The 27,341-nt window shown below is 40.9% G+C and overlaps 1 protein-coding gene across 3 annotated transcripts in view; it reads right to left on the bottom strand.

The window, feature by feature from the left end:
* Window positions 1-27,341, bottom strand: part of LOC127005781 (conserved oligomeric Golgi complex subunit 7-like) — a 119,793-nt gene that overhangs the window by 40,999 nt on the left and 51,453 nt on the right. For 2 of the 3 annotated variants that reach the window (XM_050874880.1, XM_050874881.1), the window contains exons 6-9: window positions 26,897-27,080; window positions 24,339-24,532; window positions 18,411-18,630; window positions 18,170-18,295 (exon numbers count right to left, since the gene is read on the bottom strand). In XM_050874880.1, coding sequence (XP_050730837.1) covers window positions 18,170-18,295; window positions 18,411-18,630; window positions 24,339-24,532; window positions 26,897-27,080 — 724 coding nt within the window. The remainder of the gene's footprint in view (window positions 1-18,169; window positions 18,296-18,410; window positions 18,631-24,338; window positions 24,533-26,896; window positions 27,081-27,341) is intronic. The other variant, XM_050874883.1, reaches the window with a different exon arrangement.

The following is a 27,341-nucleotide window of genomic DNA, read 5'->3' as shown; positions in this document are numbered from 1 at the left end:
TAAAGAATTTCAAAGGATAAGTTAAAATAATGAAATTTGATTACCATTAGAAGTGCCAGGAAAGTTTTTTTTCATAAGTAATTGCCATAACATATGTTATAATGGATTTCTTTATCCTACATACTGTATTATGTCACTGGATTGCTCCTGCACCTCTCCAGGAGGGAAGCATAACTTAACAGTTATTTCATGCAAAAATGTAAATGTGATAACTAAGCAACAGATTCATTTAATTTACAGAACAAAATTACATTAAAAGAGCTTTATCCATTCTGAAAGGATTCATTTATCTGGTATTGTATGTTGTTAGTGAATTTGCAATTTGATCAAACGCCTCGGCCTCGGAGTTGGTGCTAACATAGGGGGCAGCAAGACCCCTATCACTTGGTCAGGTGTTACATCACCAATGTCCTCTATTTCTGGGAAGATGAAGGTGCTTCCCTTACCAATTTTCATTGATTTTCTGAGGTATGAGACTTTGAAGACCCTAGTAGACTTTTCACCACAACCAATTATTTTGGCTACATAATTTACTGGGGCGCCTCCATGTGGAATAAATATTGTATGATTTCTAATTACTCAACTGATACTTCAGATAAAGGTCAAAGGATGTTTATGGGATATGGACCTCCTTAGTTAAGTGTAGCTATCAATAGTTTAGTTCCGTTACAAAACAGTTGAAACATACTGGTAAAATAACTTAAAGGATTATGAGTAAATGAATGAAATCATTACTCACATGTGTCACTGTCATGGATTACATGACTTGTAACACTTTCATTATCATGTACACGGATACAATAAGCACAAATTGTTTGTTTAAAGTGTGGACACTCCGGATATTTAAAATCCCACTGTACGGATCATCCATACGATGCCATTTATATTTAAACAAGAACTCGTGTCATCCTGTGACATTGGAGTTCACTTTCATCATTTTATTTCCTCATATCAAGACATATCCCAGTACTCTGTGCCTTATCAGCACACTCCTGATGTTTTCATGGACACCAGAGATCATTAATTTTTGCCAAAATACTACACACACACACACACACACACACACACAAAAAAAAAAAAAAAAAAAAAAAAAAAAAAAAAAAAAAACTCAAAATTCAGCCAAGCATCCCCCTCCAATACCGTCATTGCTCAACTGTGTGCACCTGTTTTCGCTAATATGTGTAAGAGGGAAACAATTCTAAACCTATAAATGTGGCCATGGGAGCCTCTGTACATTACATCCACATGTACAGTTCATCCCCCCAATTCATCCGATACATAAAGAAGCATGAAATACCATAAGTGGCATTATAAATTAACTACACATACTGTAAACTGCACTGTATTTTCAGTAAACTTTTTACAAATATGTAGTCATTAAAATCTCACTGTACTGTTGGGTACTCACCACAAAGGCTCTGCCATTTTCTTTTTTAGCTTCAGGTACTTAAGGGCATAGCTGGGGGTTATCACGATAAGTTATCGCGATACTTTATTGCTGATAACAAAATTGGGTTATCGGCCATCCGCTACTTATTTAAATATATATCGGTATCTTCGTTACTTTTGCAACCAAACTAGCGATAATCGCTACTTTTTTCCGCCTCAGAAAAAAAAAAACGTTGTCTCCTCCCTACTGTGCATGCGTGGCCCGGGCGCCTGGTGTTGTATGAAAAAACTTTGGGGTATGAAATATCTTCGGTGAAGAGATTTCATACTTAGATCATCAACATTAAAACACTAGGTTATTTTTTATGTTAGACAAAAAAATCAATATATCAAAGAGAAAAATCATTTAACTTTGCCCCCAAAATCATTATTCACTGCCTCAAATTTGATATTCCATATTTGTTTGTGAGCATGCCATGGTATTGAAGGCACCCGGTGTTGTGTTATTTGGTGACCCATCGTCAAAAGCTGGCACTTTTGTTTACAAACACTGGTCTCTCGTGAACTGCGCATGTTCAGACAAGTAAGCGTAGCCCTGTAGTCTCACAAAGCTTTTTAACTGTAATTAAGAGTTGCTGGAAGGCTGAATCAGACATACAGTACCACCATCCTCGCTGTTTTTAGAACGACACTCTGTTCATATGAATACAACTCGTACAGAGTGTCGTTCTCGAAACAGCAGGGATGGTGGTAGTGGTACTGTATGTCTGATTCAGCCCTCCAGCAACTCTTAATTACGGTTAAAAAGCTTTGTGAGACTGTACAAATCTATGCTTGCTGGTCTGAGCATGCGCAGTTCACGAGACCAGTGTTTGTAAACAAAAGCCAAAATAAACACAAGCAAAGCCAAATAACACGACACCGGTTCAGGCGTTTCTAGTATTACCGTCCATATGTAGGCTACGTGTCAACGTGTGGTTTTCAGGTTATGTAAGTTTTCTAAAATACAGATACTGAAAATTTGAATTCATCTATGTTTTTTATTTGAAATATCAATATAGTATCGTTTTCGCCTATCGGACTTATCGCTAGCTGGTATCAGAATTCTGGATTTATATCGGGTGTCGGTTATCGCCTATATTTGTGTCTCCAGTTAACGAGTATCGGTTATCACCGATAAGGTTTTCCATTATCAGTTATCAGTTATCGGGAATAAGGTTTTCTGTTATCGTGCCCAGCTATGCTTAAGGGTGTTTCCTCAATTCAAATTGTGGTGTGGGCTCAAATTTATCATTTTTAGGTTTCCAAGGTTTCATGTACGTCTGGCCTTGGAGAATTAAATGGCGTGCCTGATGTATGAGATTTTTAAATTTTAAAGGTCCCAGCGCATTTAAAACCCACCGCCCCAAGCAGCTGAGTGTGTAGTGTTGCCATATGAGTAGTCATTCATTTATTGTTTATACGTTATTTAGGCTACAGGTATCTATTTTTTTAATACATAGTGCAGTAAGCTATGTTGTGTAGCTGAGCAGCTTTGCGTTGCCATGCTCCCGGAGCTGACGGGTTCCAGGCACTCAGTCGCTTTTAGAGCAGAGAGTAGGTGGGTCATGCGTTTGTTTTCTTCAATGTGTTATGTCCTCTTGTTTTCTGTATGGCACACATACTGTATACTTGTAAGTGTTATTAATTATCTATTGTTTTGGTTTTCACTAACAGCAATCATGGAACGCACAAATCGATTGTCATCAAAGAGGAAAGAAGTGATGAGGGAGAATCCTCGTCTCACGATGTTTGAAAGGGAGAACAAAACAAAAATGAATCATTCCAAAGCAAACTATGGAAAAGATGTTTGAAAACTAAGTTTCCTGTTGCTCTAACAACAAAGTTTGCCTTTCACATGAGCGTCTTCGCCGTCTTGGAATATAACACAGGATACATTAAAAGTTCCTTGCACCATGGAATCCTTGGAGGGATTTCAGAATGTGGAACGGCGGTGAAACTTGAAAAAAAAAGACTACAAAAGTCAATGGAAATATCCCTTTCAAGGAGCAAAAGACTAAAGACTGTCAGTATTAAAAGGTTGAGGGATATGGGGGAGGGAAATTTTGAGGAAACGCAGGGCGACTTCTAGAAGCATGAACATTTTCCACTTTTCTTTCTTTATTTTTTTACTTGCACATAAAACAATGAATGCATAGTGTAGCTGATAAAATTCTGAAGAAATCATATGTGCAAAATGACTGTAGGATTATTATTACGTACTATGTAAAATTCCCATGTAAAACCTTTAAATGCCATTTCTTCAAAATGTGAATTTCAGTGAATTGTTGCTCTTTGATTGGAAATTTCTCATCACCACTTATGTTGTTTTCTACTTGCTTTACATTTTGTGTACATTTTGAGATAAAAGTGGGCTTATGACAAGGGTGCATCACGTCACCATGGTTATTCAATATTTATATGGATGATGTTATTAGAGAAATTAAGGGCAAAGTTGGAGAAGTTGGAGTAAGACCGTTCGATGAGGGAAAGAAGTGGGTACTGAATTCGATACTGTTTGCTGATGAAACGGTGCTCATTGCAGAAAATGAAAGTGACCTACAAAATCTGGTCAGTGTTTTTGATAGTGTCTGTAACAGGAGAAAGCTGAAAGTAAATGTCAACAAAAGTAAAGTGATGGTTTGTGAGCGAAGTAGAAGTGAGGTTGTAGATTTTGTATGCCCATATAGAGATTAAATGTGAAAAAGAATGCAAAATAATTTTGAATGGTGAAGAAATGGAGGAGGTCAATGAGTTTAAGTACCTTGGATCAGTTATGTGTAAGCATGGTGGTATGGAGTGAGAGATAAGAGAAAGGGCATTGCAAGGAAGAAGGGTGGTAGGGTCTTTGGGACGAATCATGAATGGCAGAAGTGTGAGCATGGAGGTAAAGAGGGATTTGAGAAATACAATAATAGTGCCAACCCACACATATGCAAGCAAAACATGGGCCTGGAATGAGTCAGAGGTCTAGAGTGCAGGCAGTGGAAATGAGTTATTTGAGGAGTGCTTGTGGTGTGAGTAGAATGGATGGAATGAGTAATGAAAGTGTGTATGAGTGTTTTGGAATGTGTCATGTGGGTGAAGGGAAGAAGTGTGGAGTGGTGGAAGAAGTGAAGCAACAGACTTTAAAGTGGTTTGGCCACATGGAGCGAATGGAGGAGAGTAAGATGACCAGAAGGGTGTATGTGAGTGAGATAGAGGGAGGGAATGCTAGAGGACGACCTCTAGTGAAATGGAGGGATAGGGTGCAGGAGTATGTTAGGGAAAGGGGGGAAAGATCTTTGAGAAACTTTGAGCAGGCAAGGAGGGAGTGTCTGGATAGAGAAAGATGAAAGCTCTTCTGCCGTGGCGTTGATGAAATGATGGTGATGATTTACATTTTTCATATAATGGGACATAAAGGAAGATTTTAATCTTATAAAATGTGAGTTTTTGTTGATCTTGATTAAAACAGATGCCATTGAAAATAAACTTTCTCAAAAAAAGTGATCTTTATACTTATTTATTCATACTACTTTTAAAACTATACCAATAACAGAAAAAAAAATTAAGATTAAAAGTTTGCATAGACACCATACTTTCGTATAATGCTAAGTAGAATGTTCTGTAAATATTTGTAAGATAGAAAAAAAAAAAAAAAATTTCCATGTAAAAAAATAATAATCAGATATCAATAAAACTTATGGCACATCACTTTCTTACTATGCTCATCACTACTGGAACAGAAGTTTCTACTGGCAATAATAAAAAAGTTTTTCCGAATCGAGGAAACTCGCTCAACCCCTTCACTACAGCCGGGCCAAAACAGCGCCCCGCGCCGTATCCGAGATCACCACGTGCGCCAAATTTCAAATGTCGCTGTTGAATACAACAAGTTTTCAGCCATAATCTCAACACAATAATCATGTATTACATATGAAACATGCAGAATTAAATGGTGCACATAAAGAAATATAAATTAATTGATAATTTTGAGATGTAAGTATAAATAGATAAAATAACTCATATTGGCTAAAGCGAGCCAGGATGCAGTATGCGTGTCCTTGGATATGGTACGGGGCACGCAAGGACGCAGTATACACATCCTCGTGTTGAAGGGGTCAACCCGAGAACGTCGACAGACCCTTTTCAGGGCTTTCACGAGTCGTGGCTGTGGCACGGTGGACCCTAAAAAGGGCTCGCCATAAAACACCTAATTCGAGCTAATTATAGGCGGTGGTGGCATAGCGCAACCCACCATGAATGCCCGAGGTCATTGTGGTAGGTGAGTGATCTTGAGGTGGGCTTTTTTTGTCATAGGTGGTGCTGTAAAGTCATGGTATACTCAATTAGCTATCCATACAGTAATCACTTGTCAAATACCCTATAGTAGACAACAAGCGACTCTCAGCTAGATGCCACACGTCACGAGACTGTTTATTTTGTAACAAACACCACCCAAAAAGAATGGAGTTTGAGTAAATGGAAATATTTTTAACGGCTTTATGGTTATGAGAGTAGTACTCTGATGTACGTTCCATGCTCTTTTCTTAGTCTCAAAATGCAGTGTAATTTTGTCGTTTCTCGGCCACTTCTCGGCTTTCCCATAGCTGAAGCCCACGGGTTAAGGGGGCTGTTTGAAATTAGAAATATGGTTTCTATCTGCCTGATAATTTTACCTTATAAACTACATTATTATGAAGAATTCCTGATCAAGTTTGAAGACAATAGGATTATCAATGTGTTTTTATGAATATGTTTTATTAACCTGGTAGCAGCGACGGGCCGAATTTGTGGCTTTACCGTGTAGCAGCGACGGGCCAAATTTGTGCCATGATTTAAACCCCCCAAAATAGATGATACATAATCTGATCACAAATGCTTTGATATATATTATGAAATGGTTTGTGTGAGGGGTGATTTTTTCTCATTTTTCTCGCTTGGAGGGATCATTAAGAAACATGATCCCCGCTGCTACTGGGTTAAATGTAGGCATTTTTTGGCAAATTTTGATTTCTATCTCCTTTATAAATGATCTTTCGTCAGTGTGTTCACATCACTTGATAACACAATACTCCTCTATATTTGTGAGCATGATGTCGGCTGTTGCAATGAAACTGGATTTCAGCAATTTTTTTTCATGTTGATCTAAATTCTACCACATTTCTCTCGTTATTTATGCCTCAGGCATTTTGCAGCGATGAACATGCTCACAAAAATGCCTACTACATTCTTCTGTCAAATGCTGCCATCAGATTGGAAAGGAGTCAACTATCTTAGAGGAAATAGATAATACCACTAATGAGGAAAAAAGTTATGAGCAGCTAAATATTATTTATCACACTAATCTACATTTGCTGAAGTAAGCAGAATTTCAGGCATCTAAAATTTCTATTTATGCTAATAACAACCAATTTAGAGCTTTTGGCACCTGGCCCCCTCCTTTTTTTTTGTGTTCGTCTATAGCACCAGTAGGCTTTCTTCAGGGGCCCAGTAATCAGCCCAAGCCTGTCATGGTGCAGGCAATTTTTATAGTCCCGCTATTTATTCTTGGCTCATGCTGCCCCCCAGAACTCATTCTTGATTCACTTGGACGGTTTCTTCTAGAGTCCGGGTTGATGGGTGGTCTTCAGGACAGCATGTGGGTAGTCTTAGGTCACTCAGCGGTGACTAAAAAATCCCAGCCCGCACGCTAACCACTCAGCAACCACAAACCCAAAAGGATATGACGCCCCCGAACGTGGTGTTATGAGATGCCACACCACTCATTGTCGCCAGGTTGCTGCTCAGTACAGTGGAACCTTGTTTATCCGGCACGAACGGGAGGGAAGCTCATACTGGATAAACCGTTTTTCCGTTGTTTGAAAACTTGCTTCTTATAAAATTGCCAAAACCTTTTTTTTTTTTACGTCTAGGCCTATGGCGCCGGAAGGATTTTTTGGTTGGGCCTGGTGGTCAGCCCAAACCCATCATGGTGCAGGCAAGTGTTTATAGAGGCGCCATTTATTCTTGGCTGGTAGCGGCGGATTTGAACCCACATCATCCAGGATGCGGAGAAACACGGGACGGGCACACTAACCACTCAGCCACTGCCTCCCCAATAGAATAAAACTCCTATAGAATTGCTAATAAAGTAAATACATCCTATCCTACTGAATAAAAGGCGCAATGGTCTAGTAATAATGGTGAAAGGCAGGTCTTGAAGTGACGGCCCAACACACTGGTCTATGGCTTGGTGAGGAACACATGCTCTTACTAACAAACAAGAAAAGACTGTTGCCTTGTGCCGATGATAAACATAACCTTTATAATTATAAACGCTACAACATCATCATTAACATTTATAAAGTGGTGGTTCTCCTACTTTGCGGGTTTTTACTTTGCCAATCTTCTACTTGTGAAGTCCACTACATCGTTTTATTTATTTCTATTTTTATCTTTATTCATTATTATTATTATTATTATCATTATTATTATTATTATTTTTTTATTATTTATTTATTTATTTTTTGCAAAATACCATGAGGAAGTGGTGGACAACATGTTGGTGCTGTGAGGTCAAACCAAAGCTGATGATGACATACCAGAGGATTAATTCAAGGGTGAGGAAAGGAAAATGTTGATTGGAGGCTGCAGCAGCAGCAAAAGGAGGAGGAGGAGGAGAAGGAGAAGAAGGTGGTGGTGGAGGAGGATTAAAGATTATTGTCAACACACACACACACACTAACAACACTGGAGAGAAGAAGAGAGAGAGGGGACCTAATAGCATTGTACAGGATACAAGAGGGATTGGGGAAATTGGACAGGGAAGACCTAGTGGTACGTGACAGAAGTGTGACAAGAAGCAATGGTAAGAAATTGAAGAAGAGCGACTAGGAGAGACATCAAGAAATACAGTTTTCCATACAGAAGCATAACAACATGGAACGGACTTGACGAGGAGACTGTGTGTGCAAAAACGATTCATGAATTTAAAGCCAAACTGGATAATAAGCGTGATGGAGACGGGACAGCACGAGCCTAGTACGGCTCTTTTCCTGAATTTCACAACTAGGTAAATACAACTAGATAAATACACACAGTGGGAAGTCACAGCAGCGACAACACATAGGCCACCGGGGTCCCGAGTCCCGCCTCCGGGATCAGCTGTTTCGCCAGCCAGGTTGTTGTGATACAGGGCCGGGGTAATGTGCACAGGTGGTCCGTCTCCCGTCTAAAGAACTTTAAAAAGCTTGAGTGAGATGAGTGAGGAGGACGAAGGGTTGCGGACATCGAGAAGGACCGGGGTTCGATTCCCCGGCCGGATGAAGATAAGTTGGGTTTATCTTCTTTCACATGTAGCTCCTGTTCACCTAGCAGTGAGTAGGTACGCGACATCAGGCAAGGAGTTGTGACCTCGTTGTTGCGGTGTGTTGTGTGTGAGTGGTCTCAGTCCTACCCAAAGATCGGTACAGGTAACTCTCGATTTATGCGAGTTTGGTTTATGCGTCTTTTAAATAACGTGGGGTCCAAAATCCAAATAAATGTTTAATTTACACGTTTTTTTCCACTTATACGCGATATTTTATGGAGTGGCCACCAGATGTCTCACGCAACTGGATTCACACAGCGCCGCGGCCACACAGCTGAGCTCAGTTCTTCCCGTGCGCCACTTTTTTTTTATGTTGCAGCCTATTGTGCCAGTAGGCTTCTTCCTGGTGGGGCCTGATGGTCGGCCCAGCCCGTTCTGGCGCAGGCGAGTGTTTATACAACAATACAGTACCCACGCTGTCACGCTACTCAACAATAGGGGTGGGCAGGTACCGGTACCAGTACCAGTACTAACAGTACCAGCTATACGGTACAGTACCGGTACCAGACTGCTCGGTACCGGTACCAATACTAGCCAGTCGCTCATGGTGTCCCTCATTTCTTCCTCACACGAGTGAGGCTGAGACTGAGTGCCTGAGTGGATATCTCGGTGATATGGATAATCTCTCTCTCTCTCTCTCTCTCTCTCTCTCTCTCTCTCTCTCTCTCTCTCTCTCTCTCTCTCTCTCTCTCCACTGAATTGAGTGAATATTTATTCTTCGATAGAAACCTTCAAACCTACCTCGTTTGATTTACATTGTTTTTGATTTACGCGACCTCTTCAAGGACACAATACTCATGTAAATCAAAAGTTACCTGTCCTATGAGCTCTGTGCTCTTCCATAGGGGAACGGCTGGCTGTCTCGAGAGAGACCCGCAGCAGACCAAGAGGTGAATTACACACACACACACACACACACACACACACCGAACACCGAAGGAACAACACGTCGGCCGCTCCGCTCCTGCCCCGCTCCCTGTGCCGCGATCAGCTGATCGCCTATCGTTGTTGTGTTTACATGGGGCCTGGAAGGCATGTAAGTGTCGGTTCCCGTCTCCAATAAGCGAATTCCGGAATGATGAGCAGAGAGGAGGAGCAGTTAACGTGGTCAACACCGTCACGAGGTGCAGAAGGAAGGTACGGAAGCAGTGATGAAGAAACTGAACAAAATAGGGCATTCTCTGGCTTCGCCAGCCGGGAGACAACTATTTACAAAAGAATGTTAATGCTGGAAAGAAAACTGGACAAGTGGATCGGAATGATAAAAAACAGAGAGATGGAGGAATCCCAGAATTGGGAATTCCATAGAGACCTTAAAGCTAGGGTTCGGGGATTGGAGGAACGGGAGAAGCAACTGATCAAAGAGAATGAAGAGTTGAAGGGAAAAGTGGCAGAATATGAAAAGTCGATGAAAGATGGACTGGGAGAGGTTATAAAGGAAAATGAAAGTTTAAAGAAATTAGTCACCCAGGAGGAGAAAAGAGTCAGGGAGGAGGTATTGGGTGAAATGAAGACCTGGAAAGTGGAGAGTGAGAAAGCAAACGTGAATCTTAGAGAGGTAATCCAGCAACAAATGAAAGAAGATAAGGAAGATGTAGAAAAGGAAGTGGTTAAGGTAATAAAGAAAAATGAAGAACTAGTCAGGGAAGTTGCAGACAAGAAGAAGAGTGTGATAGTATTTGGCTTGAAGGAAAAGACGATCACATATAAGCCCAAAAGAGATAAAGAGGAATTGAAATCAATTAAGGACCTACTAAAAAATTTAAATGATGACGAGCAACAAAGTATTGAGGAAGAGGTGGAGGAAATCCACAGGATGGGTCCTTACACAGAAGGAAAGACCAGGCCAATAAAAATAAAGTTAAGATCACAGAAGTCGGCTGAGGATATTTTGTACAGAACAACTAAATTAAAGGAAACAGAAGATTGCAAGGATATATACATAAAGAAAAATAGAAATGAAGAAGAAAGAAGGAAATGGAACGAACTACTAGCAGAGGCAAAGGAGAAGAATAATGAAAGATCTGTGGAAGAAAAGGAGATATTTTTTTGGAGAATAGTAGGGGACCGAGTCAGAAAGTGGTACACAAGAGAGAGGATAAAGAAGAACGAAAGTTAGAAAAGATAGATAAGAGTAAATGTTTAAGAGTGATGTATACAAACGTAGATGGATTAATAACTAGTAAATTAGAACTGCAAGATTTCATAAAGGAGAAAGAACCAATGATCGTATGCTTAACGGAAACCAAACTGAACGAAGCTATTAAATTAGAGATAAATAAAAACTATGATATATGGAGGAAAGATAGAATGGGCAAAGGGGGAGGTGGAGTGATGATAATGACAAAAAAGGAGTTAACAGTGAAAGTGGTAGAATACGGTGAAGGTAAAGCTGAAATTGCGAAAGTAAATGTGGAAACCAAAAACAAGGAAAGGTTGACAATTATAACCGCATATGTACCACCCAGAACAAACTCGTGGTGTAAGGAAGAGCACGACACTATGATCAATGACACTATACGGAGTTTAAGCAAAATGCTAAAGGAAGACAAAAAAGTTATGCTAGTTGGTGACTTCAATTGTAAAGAGATTGACTGGGAGACATTCGAGAGTAATAGTGGAGATAACGCATGGGGAGATAGATTCCTAAGATTGATGATGGAGAATCTTATGATACAAAGAGTGAATGAACATACAAGATATAGAAGTGACGATGAACCGGCAAGACTGGACCTAGTACTAACAAAAGGAATATACATCAAGGATGAACTAAGGTATGGATGTCCACTGGGCAAGAGTGATCATGTAACCATAGAGATTGATACAGAAGTGGAGGTTACTAAAGAGGATGAATCCTACAAATCAAACAGGCTAAACTATATTAAGACAGACATGGAAAACCTTCGGAAGTTTTACAAGAAAGTGGAATGGGATGAGTTACTGAGAAAAAATAAAGTACAAGAAAAGTATGATATCTTTATGGAAGCATATAACACTGGTGTCAAAAAATATGTACCCGTATATAGACCCAAAGTTAAGGGTAGGAAGGACTGGTTTAATGCCAAATGTGCAAACGCAAAAGAAAAAAGGGACAAAGCATGGAAAAGACTAAAAAGAAGGAAGAATCAAAGAAACAAAGAAGACTTCAGAATGGCGAGAAATGAATATGTGAAAATAAGGAAAGAAGAAGAAAAGGGATATGAGAAGGATATTGTGGAAAAATGCAAAGAACAGCCCAAGTTGTTTTACAGATTTATAAATGGGAAGACTAAACCGAAAGAAACAATAGAAAGACTGAGAGACGGAAATGTGGAAGTCAATGACCTAAAGGTATGGCAGAGTTATTAAATAGAAAATTCCAGCAAGTCTTTACCAAAGAAACAATCTTTATTGCGCCACAAGAGAATAAAATAGAAGTTCATATGGAAGAGATTATGGTAAACAAAGAAGAGATCCATAAATTACTGGGAGAACTAGAAGAGGGAAAAGCAGTAGGACCGGATGGAGTTTCTGGGTATATTTTAAAAAAATGTAGAGATGAATTAATTGTTCCAATATACGACATCATTAGATGTTCAGTAGCAACAGGTACGGTGCCCAATGAGTGGAGAAGGGCTGAAGTGGTCCCCATATATAAAAGTGGAAGGAAAGATGAACCTTCAAACTACAGACCCATATCACTGACAAGTGTTTTGTGCAAAATATGTGAGAAAATAATAAAGAAGCAGTGGACTAAATTTCTAGAAGAGCATAAGTTAATTACCAGCAAACAATATGGATTTCAAAAGGGCCGATCATGTGTTACAAACTTACTCAGTTTTTACTCAAGAGTGACAGACAGAACTCAGGAAAGGGATGGATGGGTTGATTGTATTTATCTAGATTTGAAAAAGGCCTTTGACAAAGTTCCACACACAAGACTATTATGGAAACTGGAAAATAAAGGAGGATTGAAAGGAAATATGAAAAAATGGATGGCAAGCTACCTAATGGGAAGGGTGATGAGAACTGTGGTCAAGGACATAAAATCAGAATGGAGAAATGTAGAAAGCGGAGTACCACAGGGTTCAGTATTAGCACCGATAATCTTCCTGGTATATGTAAATGACATGGCTGAAGGAGTTAATAGCTACATAAACCTGTTTGCTGATGACGCTAAATTACAAAAACATATAAGAAACAAAGAAGATTGTGAAATATTGCAAGAAGACCTATACAAAATTTGGAAATGGAGTATGGATTGGGAGATGGAATTTAATGTGAAAAAATGTCATGTTATGGAAATGGGTAAAAGTGAAACAAGACCAATCTGGATATACAAAATGGGAAATGGTGAAACATTAAAAAAAGTGCATGAAGAGAGAGACCTGGGAGTAGTGATGAGGGATGATAATCAACCAGAGAGTCATATAAATCGGATCTTTAGAGACACATATAACTTGGTGAGAAATATTGGAGTAGCATTTAGCTACATGGACAAGGACATGATGAGAAGGCTAATCACTACCATGATTAGACCAAAATTAGAATATGCAGAGGTAGTGTGGTCCCCCCATAAGAAGAAGCATATAAAGAAACTAGAAAGAATACAGAGGATGGCATCAAAAATGGTCCCAGATGTGGAGGTATTAATATACGAGGACAGATTAAAGGAAATGAACTTAACAACACTGGAACAAATAATATCAATGGGAGACCTAATCCAAATTTATAAATTATTAAACAAAATAGATGAAGTAGATAATGAAGAACTGCTACTAACAGAAGGAAACATAAGCAGAAATACAAGAGGACACAGTAAAAAATTGAGAAAGGGGAGATGCTTGAGAGACACTAAGAAGTATAGCTTCCCGCAAAGAAATGTAGAGGTTTGGAACAGTCTGAGCGAGGATACAGTATCAGCGAGGAGTGTGCAAAGCTTTAAAGATAAGTTGGATAAATGCAGACACGGAGACGGGACCACACGAGCATAATGCCCAGGCCCTGTAAAACTACAACTAGGTAAATACAACTAGGTAAATACACGCACACGCACACACACACACACACACACACACACACACGGCCTTTCAGCCATTTACTCCGTAATATCTGTGGGTGTGTCGGTGAAGCAGTGGGATGTTTTCCATGATCTTACTTATGTCTTTGTCCTTCCCTTCCCTCTCCTCCAATTTTCTCCGCAAATCTATTCCTTTATCACAACTAATATAAGGAAACAAATTTCAGCAGACACACGTCATCTACAAATAACGCAAATTTCTCTGTATATTTATGCATGCATCTCAAAATTATCAAATAATCTGTTTCTTTATGTGCACCATTCAATTTTGCATGTTTTTATATGTAATACATGATAATTATATTGAGTTTATGACTGAAAACTTGTTATAAACAGAAGCAACGTTTGAAATTTGGCGCGCGCAGTCAGCCCGGATATGAGGCGGGGCGCCGTTTTCGCCCACCTGTAGTAAAAGGGTTAAAGAAATGAGAAAGAATTTTGCCTCATATAAATAGAAAATACCCATCCACTATCCTCTGCAACATCCCCTCATTCTCTGCCAACAACACCGATCATCTGCAAACAGGCCCTCAACCAATGACTCCTCCGTACCTCTCACTTTCAGCCTTGGACCAAGTTCCCCCACTCTGGCTTTCATTTCTCTCATACAACCATCCATGTACACATTAAAAAGCCATGGTGACATCACACACTCCTGTTTCACACCCACAACAACATCAAAACTCTCACTCAACTCACCCTTCACGCGTACAGAGGCACTCGCATCCTCATAGAAGGATCGGATTCTCTCCAGCAAATCCCCTCCCACACCATACATCATTAGAATATCCCACAACCCCTTCCTGTCAACCCTGTCATACGCCTTCTCCAGGTCCATGAAAGCAGCTAACAGCTTCCTATTCTTCTCTATGTATTTTTCAACTAACATTTTGAGTGCAAATATTTGGTATACACAACCCTCCCTTTCCTGAAACCTCCTTGTTCACTGCCTACACTTTTCTCAGTTATTTTCTTCCTTCTCTCATTCAAAACCCTTCCATACACTTTTCCTGCCACACTGAGTAGACTTATTCCCCTGTAACTATTACAATCACCTCTGCTCCCTTTCCCTTTGTACAGCGGCACAACAATAGCCTTTCTCCAATCCTCTGGCACCACACCCTGTTCCTATGCTCGGTTACATCATCATCATTTCATCGACGCCTGCTCCGAGGAGCTCCCACCAGGGGATGGCCACGGCAGAAGTTTCCATCTCTCTCTATTCATACACTCCCTCCTTGCCTGCTCAAAGTTTCTCAAAGATCTTTCCCCCCTCTCCCTAACGTACTCCTGCACCCTATCTCTCCATTTCACTGGAGGTCGTCCTCTAGCATTCCCTCCCTCTATCTCACTCACATACACCCTTCTGGTCATCTTACTCTCCTCCATTTGCTCCATGTTTATTTTTTTTTTATTTATTTATTTTTTTTTTTTTACGTCTCCGCCTATTACATTGGCAGGCTTGCTTGAGGGGCCTGGATGGAAGTCGGCCCAAGCCCGTCATGGTGCAGGCAAGTGTTTATAGTGGTGCCATCTTCTCTTGGCTCATGCTGCTCCCTGGGACTCGTTCTTGATTCGCTTGGACGGTTTCCTCTAGAGTCCGGGTTGATGGGTGGTCTTCAGGACAGCATGTGGGTAGTTTTAAGCCACTCGGCGGTGACTGAGAAATCCGAGGTGGTAGCGTGGGGATTCAAACTCGTGTCGTCCATCACGCAGTGAATGTGGGCCCAGCATGCTACCACTTCAGCCACCGCCTACCCCACCAACCAAACCACTTTAAAGTCTGTTGCTTCACTTCTTCCACCACTCCACACTTCTTCCCACATGACACATTCCAAAATACTCATACACACTTTCATTACTCATTCCATCCATTCTACTCACACCACATGGACTCCTCAAATAACTCATTTCCACTGCCTGCACTCTAGACCTCTGACTTTCATTCCAAGCCCATGTTTCACTTGCATATGTGAGGGTTGGTACTATTATTGTATTTCTCAAATCCCTCTTTACCTCCATGCTCACATTTCTGCCAGTCATGATACGTCCCAAAGACCCTACCACCCTTCTTCCTTGCAATGCCCTTTCTCTTGTCTCCCTCCGTACCACCATGCTTACACATAACTGATCCAAGGTACTTAAGGGGAGCGTCTGCCATGTTCTAAGATATTATCAGAGGATCACCATTTTCTCACAGGTGATGTGTACCTTGAGTAGGAACATCATGTACAGTTTTGGTGAAGATTTGTTGAAAAAAAAAAATTATGAATTTTTTTTTCAAAAATTTCAAAATTTTGAAATTGAAAAAAAGCATATTTAGAGTTTAGATAGCTCAAAAATAAAAACACCACTGGAACGGGCATACAAAATAAGTGTATTTCTAGAGATTACTTTTCCATTTTTTTTTTTTTTGTTTCTTCAAAGTTTAAATTTAGAAAATTTATATAAAAATTTTGATCATGTTTATCCAGATTCTGATCACTAGCATTTATAGCTAATTTTTTTCTCTTTCCAACGCTATCTTTATGTTTGCACTAGGTCCATAAATAACTTAGAAATATCAAATAAATGCGCGTGTGACCCTGTTTTGAGAAAACGAAGGAAAACTAAATTTATCGATCGCCCATCGATTCTGCTCTCCGATGACAATGTATTGGTAATGAATGTCAATGTAACTCTAACCCTGTGTAAAAAAATATCCTCTATTGCAAAAATTACGGACATAAAAGCACTGATTCATGTATGCATATTTTGGCGCGTAAAGCGCTCTGTATGGCAACACTACCAGATATTTAAAGGGCCGCCAGACCGCGCGAGGCTTTAAATTTTTAAAAACTAACCTCGCCACGTGACACCCCATTGTATCCCTGGTATGATGAGCCCATAAAGTGAATTTCGAGGAATTAAAAATATTCATCAAAAATACCCCCCCAGACGCTCCCCTTAAACTCATTAATCTCCTCCATTTCTTCACCATTCAAAATTATTTTGCATTCTTTTTCACATTCAATTCCCACCCTATAGGTTACTTATCCATAATATTCATTCCACAACTACACCTCCTCCACACTTCAATATTTCTGCTGTTATGCCATCAGCTCCAGGGACCTTTTCTACTTTTAGCTTCTTCATTGCCTCCTCTATCTCACCTCTCTCCACCCTCCCTTGTGGATCTGATCGCCCTACATTGATCTTTATTCCTACACTATTCAATTCTGCTCTCCCTCACACATTCTCATTCATTATGGTTTCAAAGTGCAGCTTCCATACCTCCCTTATCTCCTCATTCCCTCTCACAAGCACCCCATCTTTCCTCTTCATGCTACAAATTCATTCTTTTCTCCCCCATTTCTCTTTTAACTTTTTTCCAGAAAAGTTTTTTGTTCTGGTATTTTGCTGAAAATTTCCTACCAAAGTCCTCATCCACTCTCTCTTTACTTTCCCTAACCAATTTCTTTACAAACATCTTACTCTCCCATCTCCCTCTCACCTCCTCTGTCACATTTCTCTGTAACATTTTCTTGAAGTTCCTTCTTTTCTTCTCAACTGCCTCTTTTATCTCATACGTCCACCACGCACTCTCTCTCCTTCCTTTTCCACACGACCTATACCCAACTACTTCCTCAGTTGCCCTGACTACTGAACTCTTAAAAACTCATAAACCTCATTCACTCCTTCACTTTGTTCTATCTGTGTTCTTGCTCTTCCAAGTATTTCCTCCTTTTTCCTTTTATACATCTCCCTGTGGTCACTGTCATGCAATTTCTCACTTGCTAGTTCCTTCCTACCCTTTTGCTTTTTCCCATTCCCTCTGAATTCCCATTTCTCCTTCATCCCAATTTTGGCTACTACCATGAAGTGATCAGATCCACCATACATTCCTCTCACAACCTTTGCATCCACTACTTCCTGTTGTACAGCAATATAATCTATTACACTCCTCACATATGTCATGCCCCGGGAGTTTATTTTCTCTTTTTCTATTATTCTCTCGGTCCCACACGTCATCTGCCTGTATCGAAACACACAAGAAATTAATCAAGACCAGGTGAGGGTATTCGTCGGCTGCCTGGGATTGAACCCGCGACCAACGTGACGGGAGAGCCACTCCTTACTGAGTCGGCCAAAGAGGTACCCCTCTGGCTAAGTGGGTTATGGGAGGCTCGTTCATCAGGCATAGTCGCCACACTACACGTACACCTGTGAATTGGTTTGTGCTGGATGAAGGTGTCTGCCAAAAACAAACCCCTCTCAGCACAAACATCCACAAGGTATTGTCCATTCTCATTCACTCCATCCAAACCCCATTTCCCAACCACACCACCAATCACCCTATTTCCACCTACCTGCAGAAATAAGGTGGGAGAGTAGCTGTGCCTCGTGGTATTCCTGGTGTCTGGTAATTTGCTCCTCAAGTGGTTTATAAACAGCCTGTGTTACCATCCTTTGTGCTTGGTAGAGTGCCTCCTGATCTGCACCATTGACAAGAATTAAGAATTTTATTCATCGGATAATATTCACTTTTACCTGAAGTCACTCATTCATCTGCCAAATTTTCATGCAAGACATGTATGTTCTCAAACTTACCTTGTTTAGCAGTACCAAGGGAATTTTCCAGATCCTTTAAGAAATTGTCTCCAGCATTATTTACAGCAATGAGGAAGTCTAGAGGCTGTTCCTGCTGCTTAACAGCTGCTGCCAACACCTGGTTCACAGGAGGGTCTAAGGAAGTCAGAGAGGCAGCCACCAACTGAGACAACAGAAGACTTGAGTCTGAGCCCTCAAACACTTGCTCACACCAGCTCACCTGTCAAATGATTATGTGATAATACCATTCATACATTAAATAATAAAATTCCTGCCAGTCCAATATGTCCATAAGCCTATCATACCCCATTTTTAACATCAAAACCTAAATCAATCACTCCTCATTTATCTACTGCTTCCATTTTATTCCACAATTTGTAAATTAGTTGGAAAGTTTTGTTTAGTCGGCGCAACATCTGTGGTCATATGCCGGAGACAGAAGGGGAAGGAATTATAGGAGAAGGGAGGAGAAGGGAACAGATCCCAGGAGATGGGACACAACCTCCGATTAATACCTGGTATCCATTCACTGCTGGGTGGACAGGGGCGTAGGCTATCAGAAAAGCCGCCCAAATTTTTCCACTCCGCCCGGGAATCGAACCTGGGCTCTCTTGGTTGTGAGCCAAGTGTGCTAACCACTGGACCACGAAGCCATTGTTTGTAACTTAGTATTAGGTCTCCCCTTTCTCTTCTTTGTTCCAATGTTGGCAGGTCCATTTCCTTTAACCTTTCTTCATATGACAATCCCTCCAGTTCTGGAACAATCTTTGTTGCCATCCTTTGTATTCTTTCTATTTTTTTCACATGTTTCTTCTTCACAGTTTCCACATATTCCAAATTTGGTCTAATCATAGTGGTAATCATCTTTTTCATAATTTCTTTATCCATGTAGTGGAATGCTATTCCTATATTTCTTACCATTCTATACGTATCTCCGAATATCCTATTTACATGACTCTCAGACTGTTGATTATCTTGTATTGTCACTCCCAGATCTCTCTCTTCTTGAACTTTTAATATTTCTCCATCTCCCATTCTATATGTCCACTTTGGTCTCCCTTCACTCTTACCCATTTCCATTACATGACATTTCTTCACATTAAACTCCATCTCCCATTCACACTCCAATCCCAAATCTTATGTAGGTCCTCTTGCAGAATTTCACCTTCTTTACTATTTCTTATGTGTCTCAGCAATTTTGCATCATCTGCAAACAGGCTCATGTAACTATTTACTTTCTCTGGCATATCATTTATATACACAAGGAAAAGTATTGGTTCCAGTACCGATCCTTGAGGCACCCCGCTATCTTTTTATTTATTATTATTTTTTTTTTATGTCTACGCCTATAGCGCCAGTAGGCTTGCTTGAGGGGCCTGGATGGTGTTCGGCCCCAGCCCATCATGGTGCAGGCAAGTGTTTATAGTGGCACCATCTTCTACATTTCTCCATTCCAATTTCATGTCCTTTACCACTGTTCTCATTTCTCTTCCCTTTAAGTAACTTTCCATCCAGTTTTTCATTTTCCCTTTCAATCCTCCTCTATTTTCCAGCTTCCATATTACAGTACCCTCTCGAGTTTCGCGCTCGCTTTGTTCCGAAGGTATAGCGCTAAACTTGAGGATTGTGAAACTCGAGGTATTGAAAACACTGAAAAAGCGCTTATTTGTTCCGACCCGAGGAAATTTTTTTATTTATTTAATTTTTTTTTTTTACACATGGCCTATGGCGCCAATAGACTATCCATCTGGGCCTGATGGTTGGCCCCAAGCCCGTCATGGTGCAGGAAACTGTTTATAGTGGCGCCATTATAATAGGCTCATGCTGCCCCCCGGAGCTCACTTTTTTCCTCCTTTACTCCCTTGTTATCACAAAATATGTACCTTGGAAAGAAAACAGGAAGAGAGAACGGGTCGTTTTAAAGCCACAGATGAAGCCTTACGATTGGCTGAGCTCTGAAAACACCCTCGTGATTCGCTGGGAGTCCGATGACGTCATCGCCGGCGCTCACCCAATCAGTGGTGTCACATTGGCCGTTTTCCTCTAACCGTTATGGCTACTGGCAACGCCCATATGCCCATCCGGGAGCGAGTTTGTCGGTTGCCCGTCAGCTGGTGTCACACCGGGCCTTTTTCTTCCGACCGCATTGGCGGCAGCTTGGGCAACTGGCAACTTTTCCGGGTGTGCGTCACACACATAAGGGGAAATTAGAAGGGTGTGTGTGGGGGGCAAGAGGGAGAGTCAGGTCATGTCATGACACACACACACACACACACACACACACACACACACACACACACAGAAAGGGAAATGAGAAGGGTGTGGGGAGGGAGAGGCAGAAGGGAGATTCAGGTCATGTCTTGACCTGAGTCAAGTCCTTTCTGCCCCTCCCTCCCCACACCCTTCTCATTTCCCTTTCTGTGTGTGTGTGTGTGTGTGTGTGTGTGTGTGTGTGTGTGTGTGTGTGTGTGTGAATGATGACATGATCCTATTGTTATCCCTGCCCCCCCCCCCTCCCCCCCACACACCCTTCTAATTTCCCCTTATGTGTGTGACGAGTCTGTGTTTCGTGTCAGTCACACAAAAGGCCTCAGGGTGTGGCGTCGCAAGGGGTTCGACCCCTGTGATCCCAAGTACACAGCGAAGACACTTAAGCATCCTCCCTCTGTAATGACATGGGGAGCATTTTCCTACGGGGGCCTGGCTGAATTGCATGTTTTCCCCAAGGGTCAATCGGTCAGGAAGGATATGTACTTAACCCTCTTAAACGACAAGCTGGCAAATTGTTTTGCCATTACTGGTGCGGAGGTGTTGCAGCAGGATGGCGCTCGTTGCCACTTGGCACACGTTGTCAAGAAATGGCTCAGAGAGAGCGAGGTGGAGGTGATACCTGACTGGCCACCAAACAGCCCTGATATGTCACCCATCGAGAACCTCTGGGCCATCGTCAAAGGCAAAATGAGGGAAAGTTGGAAAGTTTTGTTTAGTCGGCACAACATCTGTGGTCATATGCCGGAGAGAGACAGAAGGGGAAGGAATTATAGAAGGGAACAGCTCCCAGGAGACAGGACACAACCCCCAATTATACCTGGTACCCATTCACTGCTGGGTGGACAGGGGGGTAGGGTTTTGGAAAAGCTGCCCAAATTTTTCCACTCCGCCCGGGAATCGAACCCGGGCTCTCTCGGTTGTGAGCCGAGTGTGCTAACCACTGCACCACGAAGTTCCCCAGCAAAATGAGGGAAGAAGACACATCCACAGTGGATAAATTAGAAGTGGCACTTCATCAGGCATGGCTTGGGATACCACCGTCAACTGTGCAAAGCCTTGCAGATTCTCTCCCAGACTGTCTCTTAGAAGTAAGAAAACACAAAGGACATCCCATAAACAAGTAAGAGGTTAGTTCATGAGGCTTTATATACACTTTCATTTCGGTACAATAAGTTATTTCGCTGTTACTTACATTATAAGACAAGTTACGTTTGTTGTTTTTCCCGCGGTCACGTAAATTGTCGCTAACTGTACAAGTCCAGCTGTTCACCTCTGAGACTGGTCTTTGATTTTAAGAACCTGCAATTCCAAACCTCATGGATTTTACAAAATTTAGAAGCTGTTGGTGTTCTTAGTACCAGAGTGATGGGGAACAACTCAACCCATAGCCAGCCATATTAGTGCCAAAAGTTGCATTAAATTTGCCCAAAACAAAGAGTATGTCCCATGGGAGGCACTAGTCTAATATGGATTTGAGTTTGGAGTATAACATCTCCTCCTCTTCAGTTTGACACATCTCATGAGAGAGATGTGTCAAACTGAAGAGGAGGAGATATGTAATAAGGCACGTGAAGCTCAAGGTGTGGTACAGCCTCACTTGCACTCTCTGCTCATTAACTGGAGTAACCTCAGCAATAAATGGCTCCAGTTGGCTGGAGATGCCTATAGCTACTCCCTTAACCTGGCGACTGTGCAATTAAGATTTTTGGACAGCTCCTGGGTGTGCAATATATGGTAAAATATCAACTTGCTGCAAAACAATTTTGAGTCTTATGAAACCCAAGAGAAAAATGAATAAATAAAATAAAAATAAAATTTATTTACTTCATGTGGCACTGCTGGCTGCATGAACATGGAGAAGACGAGGAGTTCTTGGGAGCGGGGCCAGTGATGGGGGAGTTGGTTAGGTGGTGGAAGGAGAATGATACACTTCACGGTCGTGTGAAAATTATCTTCCAACTTATTATTTGTGAAGTAGGTACTGACTCTCGTATCTGATGCTCCTGTTCTCCCTCTGCCTCCCCCTCCCACTACAGCTGACAACCCTCCCTCACTCAGTTCATCAGCTGAGTCTTTTCCTATACCCCCACTGTCGTTTTCCTGGTTTTCTTGCCACTGTGGACCATCGGAAAGTGATGACAGTGGTTACTCAGAGTCTACAATCAATGATAAAATATATAAAGGTGTTAATGATTCCCCAAGTTAGCAGGTAACTTTACGTTTGGCAGTGCACGTCTCTGACCTTGAGCGCTGGGAGCTTGTTGACACTTGTCACGCTTCCTCACACTACCATAAGTTGATGGTTGTGTAATCATAATCTGAATCATGTCACTCTGAACACAGTCTAGTACAATCTTTCTCTTTGCTAACACCTTTTTACCATCTCCAATGCCTGCCCCACAGCCACGACCGCAGGAGCCAGGTCAAAAGCCAACATTAACCCGGTAGCAGCGACGGGCCAAATTTATGGCTTTACCGTGTAGCAGCGACGGGCCAAATTTATGCCATGATATAAACCCCCCAAAATAGATGATACATAATCTGATCACAGATGCTTTGATATATATTATGAAATGGTTTGTGTGAGGGATGATTTTTTCTCATTTTTCTTGCTTGGAGGGACCCTGCTGCTACTGGGTTAAAAGTTAATGTCAAATTAAAAAAGACATGGCTGCTACAGGCTGATTGATCTCATGATTAACTATGGCATGAGAGAGGAATGATCTAGCGACATGAGGTACTACACTGGATTTTACCTTGGCATCGCAGGAATTTTTGATAGGCAGCTTGGAACATCTGTAATCTTAAGATGTCTCACTCATAGCATCTTAACCCAGTAGCAATGGGGATCATGTTTCTTAATGGTCCCTCCAAGTGAGAAAAATGAGAAAAAAATCACCCCTCCCACAAACCATTTCATAATATATATCAAAGCATTTGTGATCAGATTATGTATCATCTATTTTGGGGGGTTTATATCATGGCACAAATTTGGCCCGTCGCTGCAACAGGGTAAAGCCACAAATTTAGCCCGTCACTGCTACCGGGTTAAAGGTTGAGAGAGAGGTATCATTGCTCATGCCAAGCCAGTAGTAGGTGTACCCCGCACTACTCATTTCACTACTGTGTGCCTTCATTAACTTTAGCAACCTTTAGACTTTTCAGCTCATTTGACAATTGAGGAAGTGACTGATCCTACAAGAGGCTCCATATTTCCCAGGTGCCCACATGTAGAACCCTCTGAAGGTTTACCCCATGATCTGTCTGACAGGTGAACACCTCATCAGTACCACCACAGTAGCCCCCGAAATAAAAAGTAAAGCTAACATAATCTCCATTGAAACTTTTAGTTTGATAATTAATTTCTTTAATAGGGCTTTATAAAATTAGTTTCATAAAAATACTAAAACATTGGCTTGAAAATTATAACATGTTCACCAAGAATCCTAGATATATATCCTGAACCCTTACTTTGTGGCTTTCATCAATTGCACCAGGCAGTCTTGAATCAAATTACAAATATCAAACATTACACAAATCACCAAATCTGGTGTTGGTTTTACTATAGTATCAAAGTTAAATCACCAGTGAAGCAATTTTTAGGTTAATCTATTTCCTTCACAGCAATTTATAAAACCAAGTTCATTTTTTTCTTACCTGTTGTGAAGTGAGAAGAGAAACTTTATCATAGAAAGTAATGAGCCAGTTTGGAGGCCCTGCCAGTTGGTAGCCCTCTACTCCCCCTCTCCAGGCAGCTCCCAGTTGACCTATCTCACACTTGTGATAGTAACTCTCCAGCTGACTGACCCGCCCAAGAGAACGCAGCAGCCTAGCATACTTCATAGACTCATCTAAAAAAAAATAATACATAATAATGTGTCAGTCACCATAAGTATTGAAAACTGAAAAAAGTAGCAATGTTTTTGTTCTTTTCCCTTATACTGCTTCTGTTACTGTACCATATATATATATATATATATATATATACATAAATACATACATATATATATATATATATATATATATATATATATATATATATATATATATATATATATATATATACATACATAAATACATACATATATATATGCATACACACTCGGCCCTCGATTTAACGGATTAAAAGGGGGGAGGAGTGGTCTGTTGCTTGAAAAAGTCTGTTGCTTGAAAATACTTACATATGATAAATACAGGTAACTCTCAATTTACGCGAGTATTGTGTCCTTGAAGAGGTCGCGTAAATCAAAAACAATGTAAATCAAACAAGAGGTAGGTTTCTATCGAAAAATAAATATTCACTTCATTCAGTGGACAGAGAGAGAGAGAGAGAGAGAGAGAGAATATATCCATATCACCGAGATATCCACTCAGGCACAAAGTCTCAGCCTCACTCGTGTGAGGAAGAAATGAGGGACACCATGAGCGACTGGCTAGTACTGGTACCGGTACCAAGCAGTCTGGTACCGGTACTGTACGTACCGTATAGCTGGTACCGTTAGTACCAGTACTGGTACCGGTACCTGCCCACCCCTATTGTTGAGTAGCATGGCAGCGTGGGTACTGTATTGTTGTTCAAGTGCCGCGCGGGAAGAATTGAGCTCAGCTGTGTGGCCGTGGCGCCGCATGAGTCCAGTTGCATGAGACATCTGGTGGTGGCCAGTATACAAAAATTTAAAAATTATCTTTACCACTTTTCATGTGTTTTCTTGGGGCTACTTTTCCACTTTTACTAGAGGACGCACCGACACAATAACTCGCAGCACACTGCTGTAGCTTCTGTTTACTCTTACGAATATCGGAAACTGTTTCTTAACACCATACTCATCACACACGCTTGCTACACTCAACACACGTTCTAGTTTCTTTATCAAATCAAGTTTCAGCATCACTGTTAGATTCACACATTTACGTTTTTCTTGTCTGGGAGGCATCTTGGCACAAAACAAACACCAGAATCAAAGCAGCAACAGACAATGTAGTACGTTCCTCAAGAGACAAGCGAGAGAGAGAGAGAGAGAGAGAGAGAGAGAGAGAGAGAGAGAGAGAGAGAGAGAGAGAGAGAGAGAGAGAGAGAGAGAGAGAGAGAGAGAGAGAGACGGGAAAGAAATCCTCCCAAAAAACAACCCAACCACCATGAAATTTTCTCCCTCGGAAAAAAATCCAACCTGGCAACTCTGCACTCGTTTGGCACGGGGAGACCACGAACCGTGTCATAGATGGTTTTACCCGCGTGATCTGAACATACGATTCTGAAACCATACCGCGTCATAGGAAACCACGCCTTACGAATCTGCATCATACGCGACTTGACTGTATAAATACACAGTGAACCCTTGATTTAACGGACCTGCTTTTAACAGATTTCAGATTTAATTGATAAGGTCAGAGGGTCAGAAATTCACAAGGACCGACCAAGAATAGTTTTTAAACCGACCACACCCGGTAACTGCAATAGCATCTGCTAGCCAACTTGCCCTCCTTTTATCTGCTCTCCCATTCTTCGGCTACAGTAGTTCAGCCCATGGTTGCCAATTTTGGTAAGAATATATCAGCTTTGGTACATTTTATCTCAAGTAAATTTGGTATGTCTTTTAGCCCATCTGAGGAAATATTTTCCTTCTTGTGGTTCACATTCAAATGAAGAACATATTTACACCATATGAAAGTCTTATGCATTAGGAACAAAAGGAAAAGTATATAAGCATGACTAGATTGAATAGATTCAGTGAAAATACAAAGATTGGTTTATTCATCAATAATTATAATCAGAAAGGGGTGTGTGCTTAGGGAACCTCAGCTTCAACAGGAAGAGTATAATGTTTTTAGACCACTGAAGTATCCGCATACTGGAATCCTTATATATAAAATCACTTAGTCCCTCACTGAATAATACTATGTCTGCTGTTTCCCTAAATGTTGCTTAATATGCTCATATTTTTTTATTTCTAAACACTGTCATTAATTTTACTTCACAAATCAATATTCCCCCAATGTTATATTCTTGACCCAGTTGTTTAGTTACTGTGATCATAGGGTATTTTATAGTTTATTTTTATATTGTTCTATTCACGTTGCTGAAATTTGTTCGTTTTTAGACCACTGAAGATGACATCCTGATGTCGAAATGTTTAGTACCAAGTTAATAAAGATGGCATTTGTGATCACGCTCGTTATAATAATTATCATAAAAAATTATAGGAATCAATCCTTACCCAAACTATGATTTGTGAAAGCAGCCACAATGTGCGGGCTGGCCAAGGCCTCTAGGCGCACCTTAAGGCCCTCCAGATGTGCTGCCCGCTCTTCATAATCGGGCACGTGAGTCAGAATGCTCAAACAATTCTGTAAGCCAACAAGTTTCTCTGCTATGGACTGCACATCTCCACTTTCCATTACCTGCAACAACAAACATTAAAATACTGTCAAACTGCAGTCATTTACACATGAGGAAAAACATGTGCATTGTTAGGCAAAGATATGAATGTTTGATCAGTAGTGTTAGTCTCAACCATAAAAAGTGGAAAATTTTCTTTTTTTCTTTTCTTGATTAACAGCCTAACTATTCTAAGTCCAGTAACATTAACCCTTTCCTTGCTAAGTGCTCACAACGAGACTATCCCCCCAGGCGCGCTCGGGCACCCCAGCGGGGGAAGGGGA

This window comes from Eriocheir sinensis, chromosome 31, assembly GCF_024679095.1.
Source record: "Eriocheir sinensis breed Jianghai 21 chromosome 31, ASM2467909v1, whole genome shotgun sequence".
NCBI classification, from domain to species: Eukaryota; Metazoa; Arthropoda; class Malacostraca; order Decapoda; family Varunidae; genus Eriocheir; species Eriocheir sinensis.
Note: the sequence above shows the minus strand (reverse complement) of the source record. Positions and strands in the feature narration are given on the sequence as shown.